The sequence below is a fragment of the Hirundo rustica genome, chromosome 20, assembly GCF_015227805.2.
Source record: "Hirundo rustica isolate bHirRus1 chromosome 20, bHirRus1.pri.v3, whole genome shotgun sequence".
NCBI classification, from domain to species: Eukaryota; Metazoa; Chordata; class Aves; order Passeriformes; family Hirundinidae; genus Hirundo; species Hirundo rustica.
The window spans coordinates 6,187,147-6,204,220 of NC_053469.1; the positions used below are offsets into that span (position 1 = coordinate 6,187,147).

General features: G+C 52.8%; 1 protein-coding gene across 4 annotated transcripts in view; it reads right to left on the reverse strand.

Moving 5' to 3' along the window:
- The window catches only part of COL27A1 (collagen type XXVII alpha 1 chain), a 184,924-nt gene that overhangs the window by 135,839 nt on the left and 32,011 nt on the right, over positions 1 to 17,074 (reverse strand). For 2 of the 4 annotated variants that reach the window (XM_040083099.1, XM_040083097.2), the window contains 2 exons: positions 6,316 to 6,514; positions 3,501 to 3,798 (listed from right to left, as the gene is read on the reverse strand). In XM_040083099.1, coding sequence (XP_039939033.1) covers positions 3,501 to 3,556 — 56 coding nt within the window. In that variant the 5' untranslated portion in view covers positions 3,557 to 3,798; positions 6,316 to 6,514. Of the gene's footprint in view, positions 1 to 3,500; positions 3,799 to 4,358; positions 4,464 to 6,315; positions 6,515 to 17,074 lie in introns of those variants that run through there. The other 2 variants (XM_040083101.2, XM_058423083.1) reach the window with 2 other exon arrangements.

Genomic DNA, 17,074 nt, shown 5'->3' on the forward strand with positions numbered 1-17,074 from the left:
TGCAGACTGAAGGGTGCCAAACTGCTGGTCCTTGTCCTCCTAAATGGAACTAAAGGCTCTGTAGTCACTGCACAGAGCTGTGCCAGAGCTGAGCTCCTCCTGCTGCCAACCTGCTTCCCCACCTGAGAGATGCCAGGCTGGTATGACTCAAACACTCTCCGAGGCCGCTCCCAGCAGCTCCCCACAGCAGGGGATCTTTCCTGGGAACCCATTACTCGGCCTTTGCTCCCCATCCCTGTGTGTCTGGGATATTGACTTTGCTGCTGTGTGAAGTGACAACACTCAGTGCTGGCCCTGGCCTTTGTGCTCTCCAGTAACTGGAGCTCTGGACAAACAGAAGTGCTAAGCGTGATCTGTCATCTAACTCCTTTTTTGTCCTTCCAACAAACGCCTTTGCATTCCTTCATTTTGTGAATGGGGTTTGGCAGAGCCATATAGAATTCCCCATTGTTTCCATTTGCACTTCAGTAAAAGCGTCCATCATTTCTACTTATGCCCCCAACAAATTGGCAAAGAAAGGGAAAGGGAAAAAAAAAAAAAACAAACCCACAAACTCTGTGTTTGTTCCTGAGCAGAGACTTCCAACAACCATCTCACCACAAACCTGGGTGACATTCAGTCAGTAACAGAATCTCCACAAAGATATTAAGCAGGGCAGATTTTAACTCCTCATCCTATTGCAGAAAGGGGATGAAGCTGGAGCTTAATTTTAATAAAGCACACGCTGAGTGAGACACATGGAAATAGCAGGAGCGGGGTGGTCCTGGACTATGACGCTGCCTGTCCCTCATGGGACACATCTCCAGGTGCAACTGCCTCCTCTCTCCCCCCAAGCACCCAGCACACACTTCATTTGCCACCCTATTGCTGAATTTGCCCAGCAGTGCCATAATCTGTCCCCAGACCACCTGCCCAGCTTGCAAGCAATCCTCTTTTCCTCTGAAGAAGGATCCATGAAGGATCCATCCTCCAGCCCTTCCAGGCCTTTCCCAGGGCCTGACCCACCTCCATGGGTGGATGCTGTAGTACCACGTGTGCAGCTTTCTCACGCAGCACAGACGGGCCAGGCAGCCCCAGAGCAGCACTGTGCCAGCAGGCTGTCACCCATCAGAGGTCTCCAGGAGCACTGAGCCTCCTCCATGGCCAGCACGGGGCACTGGGGCTAGAATGGGCCAAAGCAGCCCAAGTGCAGTGGAACAGCACCGGTGCTACGGTCTGGACGCGTGCTCGATGTGCAGTGGAGTGCAAACCCTGCCCTGTGTCTCGGGGGGCCTGTGCTCACCAAAAATGCATCAGCAGGAATGACCAAGGGGGGCACATTAAGCCTGAAGAGCCTGTAAAACTTTGCGCTCTTCTAGTTTTACAAATTTTGGCAGCTCAAGTGCTCAAGCACGCTCGGCGGCTGCCGCTCCTTCCCCGGGGAGCCAGCCCTGCCCGTGTCACCCGTGGCTCTCCTGCATGCCCACCAGCTCCCCAGCCACCAGAAGAAGCTGCAGGAGTGTGGGTACAGAGGGACCCCCAGTGCCACAGAGGAACGCACCAGACCGTTCCCATCCCAAGCTGTCTCCAGGCAGCGCAGCCCTCACCCTGGTGGGCACAGGGACATGCCAGCCCCGGGCTCAGGGCACCGTGTCCAAGCCCAGGGGCCTCCAGGGGACCATGGAGCCGAGGGGCTGGTGGGATGCACGGGGCTCTGCCGAGCAAATCCAACCCCAGCACCACGAACCCCTTCGGGAGATGATGCGAAGGGCAAGAAGCGACCTCTGCTGAGGAGGGACCGGAGCAGCACGTGGCAGGGGGACAGGCCAGGGAACACCCTGGAACAAAAGGCGCTCCTTCCGAGGCACCGGGACAGACCAAAGCCAGGTTTCCCAGGGCGCTGCAGGGCTCCAAGCCCACAGCCGGGCTGTGGTAGCCTGGCACACGCTGAAGAAGAGCCAGAACACATCTCCGGCAGGCCGGGAGCCACGCTGCCGACTCCTGGTTCCCTCCTTCCTAAACCTGCGCTCGCACGGCTCCGGATTTGTCCTCAAGCAGGACCTGGGACCCCCGAGCAGGATCTCCCTGTCCCCATCCTCAGCGTGAGCAGGGCCGGCCCGTCCGCCAGGCTGAGCAGCTGCTGCTCTGTCAGTGACCGTGCCCTGTGCCAAGCGTCCCTGCAGCTCCGCAGCCCGTCCCCTCGCTGTGACACGCTGCTCGTGCTCTTTCAAAGGAACCTTTATGCGTCTGGTCCCCATCGTGCTGTCCCCTTTCTGACGCCAGCCGCCCTCGCACGGGTCCCAGGAGGTTCTCCCAGACCGTGCCCGGCACTACAAAGGTGTGACTGGGAGATGCTGCGGCTCCAGACGCGCCGCAGCCACATCTGCGCAAAAAACCCCCAAACAACAACCCAAACAAACCCCCCACACCACACGGACCCTGAAGCACCGAGATCCAGCCCTTTCGAGCACATAAACACACAGGAAACGTGTCAAGGGGAGCAGCTGCAGCCCCTGGGAAGGGCTCTCCGTGTAACCCCAGGCACAGAGTGAGCCTCCGAAGGGAGCTGCACATTCATCCAGCCTCGGGCTCTGGGAACGGGGCGGCAGCACGAGGACCCCGGGGCTGGAGGGGGGCTGCCCCCAAATCCCCTCGCCCCGTCCCCCTTCTTTCCCCCATCTCCCAGCCCAGCCGAGCAGAGGGATCCTGTACACAACTTTTTCAAACTGCCAGGCAGAAGAATCCCAGCCTTTCCAAGGGAGTGTCGGTAAATCATCAGCACATCCGACAACGCAGCCAGCGGGATTAACCCTTTGCGGGCTCCCAGGAAAATAACAACAACAACACAAAACCGACAACAACAACGCATTTAACAATGAAAATAGCAAAATCTGGTCCCGGCTGTGGGAGAAGGGGGGGAGCGGGCAGGGTGCGTGCCGGGATCTTTTCACACACACACACACACGGATGGAGAGGGAGCAGCGTTTTGTGTGTGCCGAGCACATGAAGGGCTGCCGCCCGCTCACCTCAGCCCTGCGGGCTCTCCCGGCTCCCGCAGGCACAGCCGGGTCCCCGTGTCCCCGAGGGACGGGCTGAGGAGCAGCAGCTCCTGCTCCCATCCCAGGAGGGGCCGGGACCCCGCCGTGCCCGGGCAGGGTGAGGGGTGCGAGGGGCAGCGGATCGCCCGTGCCTGCACCTCCCTGGGGGCTCCACCGGAGCGGCCGCCGGGGCCGGGAGCCCCTCCGCCGGTGCGCGGGGATCGGGGGGCTCCTCCCGGCCGTGCCGGTGCCGATCCCCCGCACACCGCAGCCCCGTTTCCCCCTCTCCCGGCTCCGCAGCGTGGCCTCCCCGCTCCCAAGCCCGTTCTCCGCTGCAGAGCAGGAGTTTTCACATCATCCCCTGGCAGAGGAATGTCTTCCCCCACGCCGTTCCCGAATCCCGGGATCCCGCGGCTCCCCGGCACCCCCGGCCCGCCCGGGATTCCCTTCCCCAGCTCCGGGAGTAGCGGAGTTTGTACTCACCCCCTGCCTGCCGCTGTAGCTCTGAGTCTGGAGACCGGCTCTGATTCCGGCTCCATCACGTTTAGTGCATTGTCTCTTTCGGGCAATTTTTGCGACAATCCATCAGAAATCGGGGGATAAGCCGGTTTGTGGGTACATCCTTCCCAGGAGCTCGGCTCTCTGCCTCGCTAAGGGGTTCAGCTGTGTCACAGACACCCCTGGCCCGGACGGCTCACTCCTTCCTCCTTCTCTTCTGGGTCCTTTTGCTTACACAGATCTTTTAATCCCATTTAACTCCCTCTCGGCAGACTGCAATTACCTTGGAAAAAGGAGAGAGAACACAAAGTACACTCTAGGAAGCCAGGCTGGCCCATGGTCGCTGGATTTCTTGCCTTTTTTTTTTTCCTCTCCTTATAAATAGTGCAATTTCTGTGATCTCTGATTCCCAAAGTCCGTGATTTCAAGTGTTTTTTTCTTAGCTGTTACTTTTTTTGTTGTTGTTGGTTGGTTGGTGGTTGTAATTATTATTTTTATTTGCAATGCAGATGTGCCTCCCACCCCCCCAAGGATCTCTCCTCTGGACTTAGAGAGAAAAGGCAGATTTTGAGAAATGAAAATTATTTAAGGATGTCCTTACTTCCTCTCTCTGCTGCCCTCCTCTGTAATAGCGAAGCATTTACGAGGAATTCTACAAAATAAATAAATAATTCGGGGAAAAAGAATTTTAAAAGGAAAAAAAAATAAAAGAATAATAATAAAAAGAAACTCTTCTGGCCGGAAGAACTGCGGAGAAAGGATTGAAGACCCTGTTCGGGCTCCAGGGAGGGAAGCACAGGCCCTTCTTTGGGGGCCTGATGGAAACTGCAGCCCCCAACTCACCTGTCCAGGGCCAGGAGCCCCAAACCGGCCTCGACCCACCTCAGAAAGCCCCTGACACGGCTTTTCCCTCGGGATCAGCGCCTGCTGCAGGCACCTGGGAGCCTGTGGATGGGACGCGGGCTTGGAGGAGAAAAGTCCCCCGTGCCCCTGTTCCCCTCCTTGCGCTGCTCTGCTTCCCCAGGGCATCTCCAGAGCCCCTCTCCTCCCGGCACCAAGGGATGGGATCTGCATCCCGGAGGGCAGGAACTGGGGAATTTTTCCTACGCAAGGTCCATCAGAACAAGTCGGATCCCAAAGTCGGCTTGGCCAGCTGTGCCAGGAGAGGGGACTGCCACAAGCGGATAAAGCCTTCATCCCTGCTTCCCCTCCTCATCCAAAGTCCCACCCAGCCAACCGAGGAGCCCCAGGGTGACCGGCAGCTCTCTCTCGTCCACAGCAAACCCCGCAGCTCCATGGGATTCCCTGGGAGGTGAGGGCAGCGCTCCGAGCCGTCCCACCGCCTCCCTGCACCCCTGGGTGCCCCTGCCCTGCTCCCTCCTCCTGCCTTGGGCACTTACTCTGCAGCGAGCTGAGAGGCTGAGCAGCATCTCCGTGCAACCCCATGGCCGTGGGCATGCATTTGTCCCAGCAGCTCACGGCAATCACCACTTCTTAAAAAATAATATTAGCAATAATAAAGGAAAAAAAAAAAATTAAAAAGGAGAAAAAAAAAAAAAGGAGGGGGAAAAAAAAAAAGAAGAAAGAAAGAAAGAAAACTCAAACAAAGCCCCTTCCTCCCTCCTTCTCCTTTCAAGGTGTCTCCTGAGCTGCGAGCCCTGGAGAAGCGGCCGGGGTGAGGGGCCCGGAGCCAGCCGGGGCTCTCTGGGGTCCCCCCAAATTCAGCAGATAATCCTTCCCCGCGGGCTCGTCCCCCTCGGGCCGCCGCTCCGCTCGTGGCTCATGGATGCTGCAGGGATCCAGGAGAGAAGCGCGGCTGGGAGCGGGCGCTGGGAGGGACATGGATGTGAAAGAGGTGGAAGTTCCAAGGCTGCCCTTGTCCTTTTAAATAGCTGCAGCCCGGGGACTCCGGGCTGGCGGGGGTGCCCCAGGTATCCGGTTTCAGCAAACAGCAGCTAATGAGCAGAGATCCAGCCTCCGAGGGGCAGGATCAGCGCTGCCGGCGGGCAGGGGGGCACCCCGGGCACCCCACCAGGAGGGGAGGGCTGCGGGTCAGGGGCTGCCTGGTCACTGGCAGGGCAGGGGACAGGGCTGCAGGGCAAGGGGACAGGGCTGCAGGGGCTGCAGGACCCCCAGGGTAAAGGGGACAGGGCTGCAGGGGTTACAGGACCCCCAGGGCAAGGGGACAGGGCTGCAGGGGTTACAGGACCCCCAGGAGAAGGGGACAGGGCTGCAGGGGTTACAGGACCCCCAGGAGAAGGGGACAGGGCTGCAGGGCACAGGGTAGGACCTGCGAGGTGCTGAGCACCCAGCACAGATCCGAGACACCAGTGTGAGTCTGCCATCAAAGCTGAGCCACCCCAGGGGCTCCCTCCACAAAGGTGCCCTGTATCTTACCACATCATCCTCTGAGATGGGGAAGGGCCGAATTGCCTCAGACCTGGGCGTGGGCACTAAATTTACACGCTCCCCGTGAGAATTACACAGCCACAAAAAGTGCCCCACACCGACCCAGCAAGTACCTGAACCCGAGACTAGAGGGAGGTGATGTTACCTCATGTTCAGACCAGAACATCAAGGACTTGACTCAGCAATGCAGGCTTTACCCAAAAGTCTGACCTCAGAGCGTGGCCAAGAGTTGAGGTTTCCACCATAAATCAGATCTCCTATATGACATCTGCTGCTGCCATGCCTGCTAAGGGCTTCTCTCCCTTAACGCTTCTATCTGGCTCAGTTGTGGCTGCTTGCTGGGGCTGTGGTTTTGCATCTCCCAGTTTCTATAGGCAGATTTTATTCATACCTTTGCTCCGAGAAATTCTACGTTTTGCTTCCTTTTCTTGCTGTAGCAGATGAAATTTTAAGTAGCCGCAGCAAAGCCATTTGAAACAAGCAGCGTTGGGCCTGGGGTTAGCTGACAGCCTCACAGCTCCTCTGTGCTCCAGAAAACCTTCTCAGAAGGGTGCAGCTAAGTGACACATCCAGATCCTTGTAAGAAATTCCTATTCACAGAAAAATGTGTCACAAACCCTTCTGAAAGCCCAGGGACTCAGATGACCCAAACAGCCCAGCTTTGAGAATTGTGACTTTAGGGACAACAGGCAGTGACACAGCTTGTCAGAAACACCATAAAAATCTCTCTTTTTCTTAGCTATTTTTTCCCCCAGCTGTTCTTTCCATGTTTCTCAGTCACACATTCCTCACTGAAAAACATATTCTAGCCATGCTGAAGTGTTTAAGATAAAGCTTTAATCAATTAAAAAAAACAACAAACCCAGCTTTGCAAATAATCATGAGTTAATCCCCCTGCTGTTAAACACACCTTAGATTCTCCTGCTTATTTCTACTTTTTCTCTCTTCTGAAAGTAGCAAATATTTAGTAAACTCCCTTTCCCTCAAAAAAAACCACCCAAGCCCCACCCTACCCAGAAAGGAACAAGGCCTGACTTTTCAGAGAAAGGGACAAAAAAAGGAAAGGAAAAATGATGTTCTGCATCTTTTTGCAAAGACTTATCCAAAGTGGATGTGCACGAGTAGCTGGGAAAGGACTGATGATGCTTCAGGTCTCAGCATCTCACCAAGAACCACCATAAAACTCACTGACAGCCTCATCCTCAAATCCTCTGCTCATATTTGCTCCCATGAACATTTTCAAACCAAACACATGCCTAAAAGCTTTGCTAGCACGAAGACATAAATGTATCCCAGCAGTAGGAAAAAGGGAATTAGTTTAAAACAAAAGGAAACCCAACATTGCTGAAGCCAAGACTTGTGCCAAGTGAATTCAGGTTCAAAAATTAGACCTCATTCTTCAAAAAGAGAAAAGCCACAACATATGATCTGAATAGAAATATATTTAGCAGAGCAGATTTATTTTTCTTCCCTTCCAAATTTAAATAGAAGCCATTTTAAAGCACTAAATAAGCTGAAGTGAAACAGCGCAGCAGTGAAAAAAAAAAAAAAAAAAGAAAAAAAAAAAAAAAGAAAAAAGGGGGAAAAAAACCCTCAAAGGTTTTGGAAAAGAATTGGAACCAAATAGTTTAATTAAAAAAAAAAAAAAAAAAAAAAAAGTACAGGGGAGGAGAAAATGCCACCACACAACATGGGGAACAGGAACAGAACACTTGCTTTTGACGAAACACGCTCTCTCAAAAAAAGCAGCATGTCATTACAGCCTGAATAAATACAGCATCTTAAATATCCACCCGTATTTAGCCACTTTCCAGAAGAACCAGTACCCACCTCTGCTCGGGAGCTGCAGCTCGGTTAAGCACCAAGGCTCTCATTAATACGATTTTGTCTCTTTGCTGCTGTTAGAAAAGCGAGTGTGGGGGCATCCGGGAGCCGCGGCGAGCGTGTCCCAGCTGCCGCGTGTGACACCACCCGTGACACCACCCGTGACACACACGGCACCCACATCCACGGGGCACAGGATCCCACCCCGACCTGGACCTGCCACAGCCCGCTCGGGCTTGGCCTGGAGAACAGCGCTGGATTACAGTTCAATCGTCTGAGCCTTTGCCCGAGTCCAAAAAACCTCTCCTGGATCACTCACTGCCCCCAGAACTCGCAAGGAATTACAGGGATGTGTTTGGATATATTTAGATAAATACTCCATTCAGGTTTAAAAACTGCGGCATAACCGGGCAGGAGCGAAAACCACGGCACCGGAAAAAAACCTGTGGGAGGGATGGAACAAACACGCGAAGGGAAGGTGGGATAAAGAGCCTTTCACTCCCTGCTGGGCAGGGGATCCACGCCCAGCAGGATCGGAGCCGTGTCCCCGGCTCGGAGGCGCTGGGGCCGCAGGAGCGGGGAGCGCAGGCTGCGGGCGGCAGCCCTGCCATGGAGGGGTGATGGTGCCAGGGGTGCGGGAGGGCACAGCCCTGCAGCCCCTCACGGTGCATCCCACCGAGCAGGGCCGTGGGGAGGGCTGGAGCCACACCTGCAGGGACAGGAGAGGAGCGTGAACGCGAGTGGGGCTCAGCCCCGGCACCGCAGGGACCGGCCGTGCCCCTCTGAGCTCTGCTGGCTCAGCACCCGCGCTGCGAACATCAGCAAACATCGGCAGGCAGAGCCCCCGGGGGCTGGGAGTGATCCCTGCCTGCTGGGGTGGCACTGAGACATCTCTGCCAGAGCAGGAATATACCACTTCTATCCCTTTTTTTTCCCCCATACTTGGCTGGAGTGCTCTCTCAGGTGTGTCATTCCCTGTATAGGATTTCCTAATCCCTACACGACTTTCTCTATCCAGATCCTGCATTTAACACGGCTGTACCAGCTCCTCTCACATCCGTGAGCTCTACCCGAATGACTGGCATGAGCTCAAGCCCTGGATTAAAGTCCTCCCTGCCCTGCAGGGACCTGGCCATGAGCAGAAATCCGCTGAAGAGCTTCATTTGCCTGCTGAGAAGTCTCAGCATCCATGGCAGAGCCAAGATCTCCAGGTGGCCCAGCTGGGATCTGGTCAATGGATGCTCCTAATTTGGCCTCTCTGGCTCCAGCCATCACTTTAAGATTAGGAGGTTTCTGCAGAGGAGCAGAACATGCAGCACTCCTGCTCTTAGGGTTTGCTGTTTGACAGCTATTCATGATCCAAACGCTGCTGTGGGTTGTGTTTCTCGTTCCCGGTGCACTGTGGAAGGTATCAGTTATGGAGGAGATGTACAGAAAGCTTGAAAATCACGTATGTAACAGAATGGGTGCTCAGAGTTATTTCCCTGCCTGTCCACAGCCTTCCTGACAAAGCCATTCCTGTCCTGTGCCACAGGCTGCCGGCGACATGTTTGAACTTCTGCAGCCTTTTGATGTAAGATGCTTTAAATTCTTTTTGGGAACACTAAAGGCTTTTGTCCCGTGGCCGGTGCTCTGGGGATGCCGCTTCTGGCAGAGACTGATCTTCCCGTGCTTCCCGAGTGCCCCGTGTCACATCGGGCTGCCCAGCCAGCCGAGAGGTGGGAATGGCTGTTAATCATTACACAGAGCCTTTTCCCACCGGAATGAAAGGGAGCACGAAGCAGCGACACCAGCCCAAGCCCACCCTTCCCAAGGAAAGGCTGCCTGCTGGTTACAGCCCTGTCCTGCCCTTGCATTTAGGTGTTTGGAGAGGCGCAGTTTTGCAGGGTGGCTGTGAAGTGATTGCTCAGCTGATGGCAGCAGCAGCGTTGGGCTGACAGGTCAGCCCCAACAGTGTAATGCATCACCAGGCTTTGACAGGAAGATGTTACCGTTCCTAAATCCTGACTGCCTTTAAGGTATCCGGCAAAGACTGCCTGGTTTTGTGAACATCCCTTTATTTCCCTGTTTGTCCATCTGTTCTTCTCTGGTTTAGGACCTATTCAAGTCACTGGTGGTACTGGAAAACACCAGAGAATCAACACCACTGCCCACTTTGGAGCTGTGTTCTCCAGTCTAAACACCAGACCAGGCTGTTCTGCTGCCTGTGGAGATCCCACATTTGAACAGAAGAATACCAAGATCTGTTTCCCCCTTCTACAATGGAGGGGGAAAAATAATTCACCATTAAATGCCCTCTGGGTTGCTGCACACGAGGAGCAGCTCTCCCTGCCTGGAGGTTTGCTAGTTAAACTCAGAAATGCATCAGCAAGCACAAGCACTTTTCCCAGCAGCGTGCCAGAGGAGCTTGCTCATGCCACGGGTTCACAGAGATGGTTGAGTGCTGTCCTGGATGAGTGCAGGTAACACGAGCTCTCTGAAGAGACAGCATCTCCTCTTCACGAAACAGAACCGCCCTGAGAGTGCCTTCCCCCTCTGCAAAGGGATCACACCAGCAGTGCCTGCTGATCTAAATAATTCCCTGCACATTAAGGACAAAAGGACAACTGCCACCGTGGTTGCTGCTGCCATGGCAGCAATTTACCATGGCAGGGAGCACTCACCAGTGCTCAACACTGCAGTCTGAGTTCTGCAGGTCACACATGCACAACCCTTACGATTTTCAGGCAGTGCTGCGCAGTGCTAGTGTGGCCTGCCAGTGTTCTGGGCACCCCAGTGACACTGGGGCAGGTGCTTGTGCCAGAGCCCTGCACCCACAACTGATGCAGGAGAGACGAACCTGACCTGTTCTGAACACTCTGCTCGAGGCCTTGGGAGCTGCAGGCAGCAAACAGCAGAAGGTCCTGGCTGTGGAGTCACTCCAGGTCCTTCTGGAGCAGGGGTGCTGTTTGCTCTGGGGATGAGGAACAAGCCTAAGGGCAAGAACACAGTGCTGGTGGCAGCTGGAGCTGGGGTGCACACCCAGGCAGCCTCAAGGCAGAGTTCAAAGGGAGATGGAAATCAGTGCAAGATCTTGGCCTTCAAGAGAAGGCAGTGTGTTACAGCGCAAATGCCTGGGACCAAGGTTTTGTGCAAGACAGAAACTAAGCCTGAGACAGATTCTGAGTAGTTTCAGTGGGGAGGGGAGAGGAAAAAGAGCTTAGAAAACATCAAAGCAAATGTTGGCCATAACAAAAAGCTAAGGTAATACTATTTAAATGCAAAAGGTAGCTTTCCTACTGTCTAAGCAAAGTATATTCTTTGTTTCCCACTGCTGTAGGAAGAGAACTCTGTGTCCTGTTGCTGGGCAGGCCTGTGGAGCAGTTTTCCATGCAAAGGGAAATCAATCATACCTGCAGGAAGAAGCTGAAGTGGAAATGGTAAGTCCAGGGCAAAGAGAAGGAAGGGTGAGACTAGACAGATTTGAGATGAGAATTTCCGCTCTGGGCTCACTAATGACAACAGAGAAGCTCCTTTAGCAGTGACAAGGATGAGGCAGCCCTTGCACACGCACACACACACGTGTACATTAAGCAAAAGCCTCTACTCTACTGCATCCTGAGGTATCAACACAAAAAGCAACTGCAATTTGGTTTGTGTAATCAGAGGAATTTTAAGATATGACCCAGCCATAACAAGGAATCCCCAAACCTAATCTAAGCCACAGCACAGTGCCACAACACCATTTCCTTTTGCAATGGTGCTCAGGTATTTCTGTGGCCAGTGCCCACTGCTGTGATGAGAAGGGCTGAGGCTGGAGACAGTCACTCCCTTCCCTGGAGGCTGTTTGGTGCTGAGCATGCTGAGGGCTCACACACTAACCTAGATGCCAGCAGGGTTCAGGTTTGGCTTTCACTGCTCCACTGACCTGCAGGGTCACCTGAAGCAACTCAAACCATCGCTTTTGTGCCATTATTTCCTCGTCTCTAAAGTGAAGCTTGTGATATGGATCATCTCATGTGTAAAGAGGTTTAAGACCTTCAGACATCGAGCACTGGCAGTGGCTGTTATTACTTCACTGTGCAGTTGGCAGCAGCCCCTCGTGCAGGAGCAAGTGTAAATCTATTTCCCAAGCAGTTTTATATTCAGCACAACCTGCCATCCTCCAGATGCACAGTTCATTACAGACCGCTGGGTTTTATCTGCCTGTAAAGGCCTGGGTTAAAAAAAAAAAAACCAAACCAAAACAAAAAAGCCTTTCTGATTAAACATGCAATTCAAATCCATCTCCTGGAGCAGAGCAGACAGTTCCTGGTGCTTTATCTGCACCGACTGAAATGCAATCTGTGCCACTTAGAGCAGAACAATGCTCGATTTCTTCATACTTCACTCAAATTGTTAACACATAAAGCAGAAACACAGCCCATTTCCACAGAGAAGGTCTCTTCTGACATACTCAGTGTGTTAACCCAGAGTACACAAATCTGCTTCAAAGCTATCAGGCTTTTTTTTTTATCCTGCAAACACACTTCTCCACATCTGCATGCACACTCTCTGCTTCAACAGCAATAGTATTTGGTAAAGCTCTCCAAACAGGACCCACTGCAGAAAGGCTGTATTTACTGATGCTTGGGTAAGATCTCTAATAAGAGACCTGGTTGTGTCTCTGTTCCCCCCCACTCCCCCCCCCCCAAAAAAAAAAAAAAAAAATCAAGTCAATAAGTCAATATTTATATTTATACACCCACTGGTGAAATAAATCCCACCCTCCCCAAGAAGAGGGAAATAAAATGAAGTGATTGAATCAGGATTTCATGGAAGGGGACTTGGTTTGCTTATTTGTTTTCAGAGTTTGGGATTTTAAAAAAAATTAAAACTATTGGTATTGGAATGCAATTGTACTATACAGAGCAGCTTCACAGTGGGACCTGTCACTGAGGGGGGGGGGGGTGCAGTGAGATGATCCTTAAGGGTCCAACCCCAGACCATTCAATGACTCTGTGTTCTGTGACGTTTCAGAAATGTAGCCAAGGGAATAAGAAAAGGAATAAGTCCTCATTTGCAGCAACCAGTGGCATCACTGTAGAGGAGCCTTTGTACAGACCAAATCAGGACATTTTTATTCCCATTCTCCCAGAACCTGTGGGATTTGAAGAGTCAGCTCAGGGTCAAGTTTTACACTCCAAAAACCAAAAGAAAAAATACTCTGCAGTTCCTTAGAAAACAGTCAAACCCCTCTTCACATAGAACTTCTCAATTGTGTGTCATCAGCAAATTTTTCCACTGGTAAACTCATCACAGGTAAACAAATTTTATGCTCTATCATTGTAATCTCCCTTCATAGCCAGCCTGAACACCTGCCCTGCTTCTGTTCTATTGCTTTTCCCTGACTTTTCCTCATTATGAGCTGAGATTAAGCTATTTCTTGCTTAGCTTTAAAAGGGCAATTTTTAATCTCCTTCTGCTGCTCCGTGTATCTTGAGATGCTCTTCTCTGAACAGCTCTGACTCTTTTCCCATCAAACCCCACATTTAGCAGGCAAACCAGACCAAAACTCACTGCAAAACTTGCATTAATCAGCAGAACGGGATAAATGAGACGATTTAGTATTTTACATCTTCAAAAGCCTTGAATAAGCAACAAGGCTCTGTTAATATTCCTGTCAGTGCCTGTGCCCCAGGCAGGCAGGGTCGGTGTTTGCACCTGATTCCTCGTTATTACAAGGCCAGCAGAGCCCAGTCATTACCTGATGTGGGTAAAGGCTCTCGCCTCTGCCTTGCTCACACAGAACACCCCAAAAAAGCCATCACACAGGTGAACAGGTCACTAGCACAAAGCCCCTCACACTGAGGTCCCTGAGGCACCTTCCATCCTCACATCCTGACAGCCCTTGGCAGGGATCGCTGCGATCTCCACCCATCGCCCACCCGAGCGGCTCTCCGCAGCTCCCAGCGCCACGCACGGAACGCTGCGGGTACTGAAAGGGCTCCTTCGGAACCAGGGCGCTCTCTGGGAGCTGCAGTCCTCACCCCAGCTTCAGAAAGTGAAACCAGACCGTTTGTGACCTGTCCCGTTCCCATCCCAGCGAGGAGCAAGGCGAGGAGAACCCAGGGATCCTTCCCTCCCCTGGACACCTCTGCTCTGGGGAGGCTTTGGAAAACTCTCCTGTCCTATGCACATATTCAGCAAAGGGGCCTTGTGCAGAAAATAAAGTTTCTCTGTATCCTTCACACCTTCATCCTGAGCTGGCTGTTACTTTTTTTTTTTTTTTTTTCCCTGATGTGCAATTATTAAACAACAGGAGCAAACTAGCTTCTGGGTAAAACTTCCCTCAAAGAAGTTGAAAGACAGCAAGAAATGCCAAGATTTCTATTTCCCTCCATCTTTAAAGGGGAAATGCCATTAAATTCAAATATTTGCAAATGCCACTGATTAGCATTTTATTTTATAGCTTTGATTTAAAAAAAAAATAATTCTATTTTTTAGTCCAACAAAGACCCCCCTTTCCCCGTAGCGATGCTAGGAGGGGACTCTGCTGAAAATTACAGATTCCAGGGTTTGCAAGAGAACCACAAAGGCTTAATTATAGTTATTGACATTCCAAACACCCACTGAAGGCCTAATCTTCCCTTGGCTGGAAATAACCACACAGAGCGAAGGTGGAAAGCCAACATCAAACCACCTGGAGCAGGCGCAGCCGATTGCTGCAGAGGGGCACACAGAGCTGCCCTGCTCCCCTCCTGGAGGGGACACTGGTGGGGCTGATGCTGGCATCCCACCGGGTTTCCTTAGAGGGATTTATCCCCCGTAAAGTAGAGCTGCACAATCACCCCTCTCTCCAAGAAAGGGCCTGAAGGAGCTCCTGTCTCTGCGGTGGGATGCAATCCCCGTGTTCGGCGTTTTTAATGCATTTCTGCTGCTCCCAGACCGTGTGGCTGCACCCCATCCTCCTGGGGACCTGTGGCAAAGGTGCTGGGTGGAAGGGAGGCTTTTCAGAGAGCTGTGGCTCTCTTTGGAGTTAGCAAATGCCTTGACTGCTGTCCCTATCCCTGTCTGCTCACAGGCTGTGCCGGCAGATCCCAAAGGAACGGTGCTGGTGGGCAGCGGAGCTCACACCCCGACAGCTGCAGTCACATCAAAGGCTGGCTGTGTGCCCAGAGAGACGCTAAAAGGCTTAGGAAAGGTGAAACATCTCTGGGTGGTCGCAGGGAGCCCCCTGAGCATCATTCCCTCGGAGGGACCCTGGATGTGGCCGTGTGGCCGAGCACGCTGAGAGCAGGGCCCCAGTGATTTATGGGCTGTCCCACAGCACTGCTCACACAGAGCCCCCCTCAAACCCACAGCACGACCTTGTGACAGCCTGGGAAGGGCAGGGAGGAGCCAGCAGCAGGGACCTGGGTCATTGTCACAGGCAGAGACTGATCCGGAGCTTGGGAGACAAAGCACAGAGCCTCCTTCAGCAACCCAGCCCAGCCTGGTTCATTGTCCTTGCCTCAGCAGGGGAGGTCCCCACAAATGACAGGGTGTTTTTGGAGGGGATGGGGACGGTGGTTCCACCTGGGCTGCCTCTGCCCCGGGGCACTGCACGCCATCACCTCCCCTGCAGTCAGCCGGGGCAAACAACAACCGGCTGGAGAACAAAACCCCATCTGGACCGCAGCAAGGGGGCAAAACACACAGGGAAGCTTCCAGGATCTGCAGGAATAAGCTGCTGACAGCAGGAGCCTGTTCCACTCAAACCCTGCCCCTCTCCATGGGGCTGCAGGGATCACAATGTCCAAGGGAAGATGGGGAGTCCAGGGCTGGGTGCTCTCCATGGCGGATCAGGGCTGTGGTGCACGAGGGTCACGGCCATGAGAAAAGCAAGTTCAGGCAGGCCGAAATTCCCTCCACTTGTGGTTTTTTTCCATCAAGAGGTGTTGTCTTTGCCTTGGCACTGGACAGCACAGCTGTACCTGCCCCTCCTGGCGCTGTTCCCCTGCCAGCAGCAGGTGGGATTCCAGCTCTGCTCCACGCAGGGGTGCGTCCCTGCCACGAGCCTTGATGGGAGCAGCTCCCCAGGCGGCCCCCACAGGGTAACAAAAAGCTTTTGTACCCAGGGGAAGGTCGGAATTAACCCTTTTGTGAACCCCACGGCACGTACACCCAGGAAATTTGTCACTGAGCAGCACAGCCCTGCGCCCATCCCATCCCCTCATGGAGCCATGGGCGGCACCTGCAGCCCCAGACACAACCTGGAGGCTGCTGGAAATCTGCTGGAGGAGGGAGGCTGGGAAGCAGAGACCTTCCCAGGACAAGTGTGGTACCAACACCCAGACCCAAGCAAATGCTCGGTGCTCTCATTTACAGGAGTGATCAAATAAATCTCCTTAAATCTGGGAGAGAGAAAGTAAATGGAGTAAAAGCTAAAACTGAGCGGGCTGGTTATGGAAAACAGCAGTATTATACTTATTTGTTCCTCCTCTCCTGTGCACCAGCTTTTGTCCACTGAATAGCTACAAAATTCACTGGCATTATTCCTAATTTTACAATGATTTGGAAGAAGAGGAGACAAAGGCAAGCAAACAAAGCTAATTGCCTTCAGTGTTTTGTTTATCTGGGTTTTGTTCAGGCAAACAAAGAGGACGTTCAGGTCCAAGCTGACTGTGGAGCCACAGATCTCTTTTGCTTGGCTGGTCCGTTTCAAAACAGTTTGCAATTTTGGCATCCAGCATCTTCAGCAGCCACCACTTGCAACTACTTTCTTATCTCCATCTGGTCACTATAGAAACTCTGGTCACTCCAGCCACTATTACTACAGATTAATCAACCTTGTAAAGCCCCTCCAAAAATGCAGGAAGTCCTCTGTGAGCCAATCCCTTGGTCATAAAAAGAACAAAGCCAGCAGGAGATTAATCACTGGATGCTATTTCCAATGCAAGAGTCCTAGCAGGAAAAGTCCCAATTTTAATAACAAAGCTATGCATTGTCACCCATCCATACCAGCAGGCTTTTGTTCTTGGAGCCAGGGAAGAACACACTGAGCACAAATGTAAATAATATGGCAGGGAGAGCGTGCTGCTGGCAGAACACGGACTGCAGGAACCACAACCAACCAGTTCTGTGGTTCTGCATCTCAGATTTCCCGGCGCAGCAGGATTTCCACGCATCGGGCAGAGGAGAAAAGCAAGGAAGAGGAGCCCGGGAAGGCAAATCCAGCCTGCTGTGGTTGTTACAGCTGTTTGAACACAGATGTGCCAAGAACCGAGGTCTCCTATACCTACAAGACCCTGAGAGAGATTCTAAAAGATCACCAGATGTTAAATACGCTGGTGACAAACAGCCCCAGGTACACCCAAATACTTCAG